Raw genomic sequence first — 7,919 nt, forward strand, 5'->3', positions numbered from 1 at the left:
ACAGAGTGAGACAGCCTCCTTCCCTACAGTTTTCTTCTGGTCACATGCAGGCTTTATTAGATTAAAACAAAGTGGGAAAACAAAAACAAAATGTGATGTGTAGTTGAACCTAAATAACTTTTGTTGTTGTCTCTGTTACTAGTGATCAACAGTTCCAGGCTATGGTCTGAAGGCACACGAGGCCAGTCCCCTGCTGAAGCTAAGCAGGGTCAGGTCTGGTCAGTGCCTGGATGGGAGACTGCCTGGGAACCATATGTAAGCCGCCTTGGGTTTCTATCATGAAAAGAAAGGCGGGGTATAAATGTAATAATAAATAAACAGTTAATTCCCCTGTCTCCTCCTCACCAACTCACCCATTTAATATCAGTTTCTATGTCCTCAGCAGTTTGGAACCAGACAGGATAGGAAGATATACATTCATAAGGATGTTCTCCTTAAAGAAATCACGAAAGAAACTAGATTGTGTCAGAGAGATCCCTCCACTTTGGGCACAGAACCAAGTGTCAGACAATTCTGGAAGAGCAGACATTTTAGTCTGATGTAAAAGCATGACTATTATCTGGTGGCACCTAAACTATGTAAACTAAATCAAGGCAGTGCAATTTTGGATGCAGTTGATATTCAACATTTTCATGATAAGAACTGAAGGGGAAAAAACCAACAATTTTATCATTCCAACACCTACAGTTTTTTATTGGCAAATCAAGCATTAAACTGAGAGCTGAAACAAATGCTTCCAGCTAGTCTTTGTTGTGAACTCTCTCCCTTCATCTCGGTCAGCTGGTTACGAACTGCTGTTATTGTTGAAAGTGAGTGGTTGTGTTTAAATGTGCTCTCATTGACAAATTTAGAAAATATGAGATGTAATTTGAATGAAAAGCAGGCGCAGTCACATGCAAACCTTAGTTTGTTTTGGCATGTTCTATTCTGCCTAAGGAAATGTGCAAGTTTTTTGTGTTTGTTTTAATACAGGTATCATCTCTACCTTTCTTCATGTCCATCCTTTTGGAGCTAATATAGAATATCTTTGGTCTTATATGCAGCAGTTGGACTCCAAGGTAAATTGAATCCATTACTGTCAGTTATGGGGCTTTAGAAATGTAAGCTTGGATGAGGTCTTGTGAGTTATGTGGAGCAGTTGCAGGCTTGAAGCGGAAATCCTACCTCCTAGCCATCCTTATCAAAGAACTGTCCAATCTCAACATTCCTAATAGAATGCAAATCATGTATTAAGTCCCATTCTCTGCTTCTTCTTTTTTGCTAAATGCAAATTGATAGACACCCTTACATACATTGCCAGAAGCACTATTAAGATGATTCAATCCATCTAAACAATTTAGCCATATTGCTCACTGATCTTGTCCATAGGATTCTGCATATGGATCAGCCATAGTACCTGCTGAAGGGAAAAGAGAAATCTCCCAGGGAGGTTTCTGTCCCAGTCTCACCACTTTGCTGCCACCTATTACAACAGGGATAGCTAATGTGGTGGCATTCAGATGTTGTGGACTACAATTCCCATAAGCCTCAGCCAGCATGGGCAGTAGTCAGGGATTGTGGGGGGTGTAGTCCAAAACATCTGAATGGTACCATGTTGGGTACCCCTGTATTACAACATATTAGACTCAGGCAGATAAGATCCATATTATCCACGCATAAGAATGCTAAAATGGGCCAAAGTCTAGGCAGCCTTCTTACTCACTGGCTCAGGGGGTTCCAGCATTCCAAACCACTTCTAAAGCACTAAAACCAGGTGGCAGAGGTTTATGTGGGATAGGCAGGAAAACAAGATTTATTTAAGAAGACCAGTTGGAGCATAAAAACAAGTATAGATAGGATAAATACAAAGTGTGTCATCTAAAATGAAGCTTGAAAATGTTACCAAGGAATCTGTTGCTCCATTCCATTCAGGCTCCAACTTAATTTAAATGCTTGATTACATCCAGGAACAGCTTTCCCCATGGTTACCGTAGAAGGTATCTAATCCACCTCTAGTTATTTATTCATTCACAGATGAATGGAAGGTATTTTGTCCACACTATTTGCTGTTATTGTGATGGAAGTTGCTATTGCAAATGATGTTTCAGAAAAATGAGGCACAGCCATTAAGAACTATAGATGTAGCAATGCATTAAAGTTTTTGAACAGTGTTCTCCTGGTAGGAATCTCAATATCAGAAAAACTAAGAATATGTATCCCCATGTCAGAGGCAGTAAATATGGCTCCATCTTCATATTCAACCTTACTAAAAATAAGGGTAAATGCATCAGAGTAATATCCATGATAGGTAATATGCAGAACCGCCTGCCTTTCTTCTAGCATCCTACACACATTCTTCCTGGGGGGATTTAAGGGTGGAAGATTAAAGTATGTCAGCGATGCTTCCCTCAGTGCAAATAGAACACTACCTCAGCCATTATGGCATGGTCCCCAAACTTTTTGGACTCAGGACTACACTTGGAAATGTAAGAATCTAACATGGTGATACATCTAATCACCACCCAAATGTCAATAAGCTATAACAGGAAAAAATAATCTACCCACATTGGAGGACTGGATTTTAAGGGTGTGAGAGATGATGCAAGTGGTAAAGTTGACCAACAGTCAGAATAAGGGAAGGAAGACAATTCAGGAATTGTTTTATCGAGAAATTGAGTTTGTTATGTCTTGGAGTAATACAACTCCAAGATAATGTTAAACCGCACTTACTGTTAGAAGCCTTATGATTAACAATGAATGAAATTTGGCTTTACTGGAATAACATCTGTTTATTAATACTCTTTCTGGTGTGTGCGTGTGCGTGTGTTTATTTATGCATTGAGTTCAAGCCCCTACTCCATGCAGGAATCCAAATTAAAGCATACCCGACAGATGGCTGTCCAGCTGCCTCTTGAATGCCTCCAGTGTTAGATATATATATATTCTTTCTTGCTTCTTTTTCTTAGTCTGTAAATATATGGTAAAATTAAATTAAATTTAAAAAAACAACAAGAAAATAAATCTGTCATGGACACCATAAAATATCATTTCACAAGGGAAAAAACTGAAGACCCTGCAAAATGCTACACATCCCCCCCAAAAGAAATCAGAGACAAAAAAGCAGGAAATATCCTCCCACAAAACAAGCAATCACCTCCCAACCAAGGAATCAAAACAGGCCCCAGAACTCATTTTTTTAAAAATATGGGAGGGCCCGGGGGCTTTGGCCTACAGGCCCCACATTTGAGACTTCAGCATTAAAGGATCAGGAACAGGTTGTAGCAACTGCATGCTATTTCCTCCTCCTCCTCCTTCTGCTCCTCCCCCTCCCTTTTATCATAGTTAGGGTTATGTCTCACTATATTGGATTGAATCCAGTGGTATTTGTGGGCAAGTGGAACAGACTTCCACTCACACAAGGGAACTTCCTCTTTCTGTTCCTTCCCCATTCAACCCCCACCCTGCATTTCCAAAATCTGTTCCAGAGATCTGGGAGACCCTCCAGAGCAGATTTGAAAGGTGTGGGGGTTACAGAAGGGGGGAAGATAAAGAGGAAGTTATATGTGCAAGTGGAAGTCCTGCTCATGCAGTGTTAGAATCCACCTATAAACTATGGTTAACACAAAACTGTAGATGTTCCTAGATACAGTTTGTGTTGACTGGCATATAATGAACTGTATTAATTTGATTGAATATGTTTATGACTCCAATTCTACTACTCTCAGCTGCCCAAATTATTTTCCCTGTTCTCCCTTATTGCCCCTTATACTTGGCACTCATTTATAGAACATCTGTCTAGTATCACTTCACGTCTCTTTAAAATCCACCCTTGAAGCCTTTGGCTACTAATGCCTAAACTCTTCAGTTCTCATTCCCAAGCTTAAGTGTACATTTAGCTGAAATTTCCCCAAATACATCCTTGCTGCCTTTGCCTTTCCCTGATCTTCACACCCTCTGTTGCCTTTCCTGCTGACAAAATTTAGATTGCAATAGGCCTGCACCTGCTTCAGACTTCAGAAAGGACAGAGTTAAGACTGTCAAGTACCTGGAAAGCCACAATTTGATGAGTCAAAAGTTGTGCCTCAGTTTCTTAAGTGAGTTCACACTGATGACACTATATAAATATTAACAACAGACCCCAGAGCACACTCAACAGTTTCTATTAAAATCCTACATTTCCTGGTTTGGGGGCTAGATTATCAGCACATATTCTTGCTATTTTAGCTGTCCACCTACTATCAGGAAGAAAGGTCAGACAAGATGAGCAAGCTCTCCCCTGCTTTTATGAGCCAATCCAAGGCTTAGAAAATGAGCCCTCATCAACTCACCAGCTCTCCATGTTTCCCAAACACCATCCATGGCAGCCCCCACTCCACCAAGCATCCTTTACATACCTGGCTAGTAGTGGTAGCAGGAGCAGCAGTGGTGGAGCAGCCAGTCACAGCTCGCAGGGAGAGGAGGGAAGTCTGTCCCTCCCCCCACCTCTCCCGGGAAGGTGCAGTGGCCTTTGTGATTTGTATTCTTCCCAAGGACGACTGCCGCTATTTTCATCTGAGCTACAGAAGAATTAGGAGGCTTTTAATGCTTGCCTCTCCTTTGAGGTGGATTTTTAATGAGCTCCAGAGGTCTTCTCCAAGCCTGTCTCAGGAGAGTTCTGTTGACATCTCTAGGGGTAGAAACACACTCACTGTTCTGCTGATTCCAGTGTGTCTCCACCTCTTTTTTCTGAAAATGGGCACATGACGCTAGTCAAAGCCTGCCCCTTTTTACTGTAGAGCCTAGTGGGATTAGCTCCAGTGCATTTTTAAAAAGATTTAGCTTCAAAGAGATTTCGCAACTGATTGGCAGATCAACCTGTTCCCCCTCCAGGTGTGGCTAATGGAAACATTTTGATCTGGCGACTAGTGTGTTTACAGCTTAAGACAAACACAAGACAAATTAATTAATGGTAGAAATGGCTTTACACGGATCTGATCTTATGAATCAACCCTAAGATCACAAAAAATGTCTTTTTCTATGTCCCCCCCTTTTCCTAGATCTCTGCAAACGAGATAGAAATGCTTTTGATGAAGCTTCCACGCATGTTTAAGCAAGAGTTTTCTGGAGTAGGAGCAACACTGGAGAAGAGATGGAAGTTCTGTGCCTTTGAAGGAATTAAAACAACTTGACTGTGGATTGGAATGGAACTGTGTGTGGGGGAAAGGTCACGGGGGCACAGCAGGGGCCAGCTGAAGTATTAAAGGGAGACAACTAGGTTTGGCAGATACATTTCCAGAGTGCTCCAAGCCTGGTTTTAGTTGCATTTGTGATGTCCTCTTGTGAAAATGTAGTTGTGTGCCAGTTCCAGGAAGAAAAAAAAGAGGGTGGGGGTGGGTGCAAACTTCTGAAATGTGAAAGATCTGTTTCCTATGAAAACTCCAAACTAGCTCACTGAGCAAATCGGAAGAAGAATTGCAGGTTACTAAGCTCCAGCAATGTATATGTAATATGTAGTAGATCTTCCTCAAGTTCCATTCCTGAGAGTCTTTCTGTTTCGTAAGAAGACAAAAGTGATTTCACAGTGAGAGAAAGCATACCAAAAGCAAACTTGAAAATGTGTCTCAACAGTTAGTGTATTTTGTAAATTAAAGTATCTGCTGTAACAGGGACTTTTGCCTTATTGCTAGAGGCCTGAAAAAATGTGATTCGATTCCTTGAGAATGCTTTATCCAGAATATTATTTTTCTAATGTAACTAGTCTCCATTCTAAGTTCGTTTAACATAGATTGCATATCGATTTTCATAAACATGTAAATAAAGAGGAAGGCAGTGTTACTGTATTGTATTTGGTATGTAATATTCAGGGTTATGCATCTGAAAATAAGTATCCAATGGCATTACTGTTACGGATTTTATAGCAAATATATTAATTTTTTCCCAATAAATAGGACTTCTACCATATTGCGTTTTTTACAAGTTGCTCTTTGATTCTGTTCTATCTCCATCTTATTAAAAATCCTAAATCAGCATATCACCAATGCCACTTTTTGGCTGCTGCAAAAGCCAGAGATTCCATTCCTCCTGATGCCATATACTAAACTGCTGTGTTCTAAAAGGTACACAGTAAAATAATCATAGAATCATAGAATGGTAGAGTTGGAAGGCCACAGAGTCCAACCCCCTGCTCAATGCAGGAATCCAAATCAAAGCATTCCCGACAGATGGCTGTCCAGCTGCCTCTTGAATGCCTCCAGTGTCAGAGACCCCAATACCTCTCTAGGTAATTGGTTCCATTGTCGTATGGCTCTAATATTAGATTGGTTCCAGGGACTAACTGTCACCACAAGAACCTTTAGCGTTACTCGTTTTTATACTTTTTTTTTGTCAAATTGAACAAATTTTATTTTGTCGTAGATCTTCATCAGCTGTATTTCCTGTTTAGCTTAAAAACCACAATATAGACTACAGATTTTGCCATGTAATACAGCATATCTAAAGCACCATCAGATAGTTGTTGCGTTTTAAGAGATATATTTGTTGTCTCTTAAATGTGCTAGTAAAATAAGAATTATCAATTTTTAAAGTTGTTTTGAAAGTACTGTGTATTTGAACTGTCTTCTTCAAAAAGGCTTCAGATTCGATGTAACTGTGTTACTGAGAAGTAATCTCAGAGAATAGTGTCCTAATTCTATGAAGAGGGCAGCTAAGAGCGAGAAAGAGAGTTTTTGCATTTGTCTTCACAGTGGGCGATATAGGGCAGATCTCTGAGCCTTTTGCAAGAATGGAGTCTGAGTAACTAAGGCAGATAGTGGTGATGAGAGATAAAGTTCTAGACCTAATAGACACAATCAAAACTGAAAAATTGCTAGGTCCGGATGGCATCCACCCAAGAGTTCTCAAAGTCCACAGATGTGAAATTCCTGATCTCCTAACAAAAATATCAAACTTGTCCCTCAAATCTGCCTCCATACCTGAGGACTGGAAAGTGGCCAATGTAACACCAACCTGTAACAAAGGATCGGGGGGGGGGGCGGGATCCTGGAAAGTACAGGGCAGTAAGCTGAATGTCTGTTCTGTGAAAACTGGTGGAAAGCATTGTTAATGATAAAATAACCAAGCATATAGAAGAACAAAATGAGTATGGCTTCTTCAATGGTAAGTCCTGTGTCCCTAACCTATTAGAGTTCTTTGAAAATGTCAACAAGCATATAGATAGCAATGATCCTGCTGACACAGTGTACTTGGACTTTCAAACTGCTTTCGATAAGGTACCTCACCAAAGACTCCTGACAGGAACTGGTTAACCAGCAGGAATAAATGGACAGTTCTCCCAATGGAGGAATGTAGAAAGTTGAGTCCCCCAAGAATGGGTATTGGGACTGCTTTGTAACTTGTTCATAAACTATCTAACGTTAAGGGTGAGTTGCTGATGATACTAAATTGTTCAGGGTCATTAAAACAAAAAGAGATTGTGAAGAGCTCCGAAAGCACCTCTCCAAACTGAGTGAATGGACGATAAAATGGCAAATGCAGTTCAAAGTAAATAAATGTAAAGTAATGCATGTTGGGACAAAAAAAATCTTAATTTCAATATATGCTCATGGGATCTGAACCGGTGGTGATTGACCTTGAAGGAGACCTCGGAGTTATCATGGATAGCTCGATGAATATATTGACCCAGTGTGTGGCAGCTATGAAAAAAGCAAACTCTGTGCTAGAGATCATTAGGAAAGGAATTGAAAATAAAACTGCTGATAATGTAATGCCATTATATAAAACCATGGTGTGACCACATTTGGAATACTGCATACAGTTCTGGTTGCTTCACCTCAAAAAAGATATTGTAGAGCTGGAAAGAGTTTAGAAAAGGGCAACCAAGATGATCAAGGGGATGAAGCAACTCCCCTATGAGGAAAGGTTTTGCAGCATTTGGGGCTTTTTAGTTTAGAGAAAAGGCAAGT

General features: G+C 40.3%; 1 protein-coding gene across 11 annotated transcripts in view; it reads left to right on the plus strand.

Annotated features, from left to right (window-relative positions):
- Nucleotides 1–5,863, plus strand: part of ENOX1 (ecto-NOX disulfide-thiol exchanger 1) — a 611,398-nt gene extending 605,535 nt beyond the window's left edge. For 10 of the 11 annotated variants that reach the window (XM_061629891.1, XM_061629898.1, XM_061629899.1 and 7 more), the window contains 2 exons: nt 973–1,058; nt 5,016–5,863. In XM_061629891.1, the coding sequence (XP_061485875.1) occupies nt 973–1,058; nt 5,016–5,147 (218 nt within the window). In that variant the 3' untranslated portion in view covers nt 5,148–5,863. The remainder of the gene's footprint in view (nt 1–972; nt 1,059–5,015) is intronic. The other variant, XM_061629902.1, reaches the window with a different exon arrangement.
- The last annotated feature ends 2,056 nt before the right edge of the window (nt 5,864–7,919 follow it).

Source organism: Rhineura floridana, chromosome 5 (assembly GCF_030035675.1).
Source record: "Rhineura floridana isolate rRhiFlo1 chromosome 5, rRhiFlo1.hap2, whole genome shotgun sequence".
Taxonomy (NCBI): domain Eukaryota; kingdom Metazoa; phylum Chordata; class Lepidosauria; order Squamata; family Rhineuridae; genus Rhineura; species Rhineura floridana.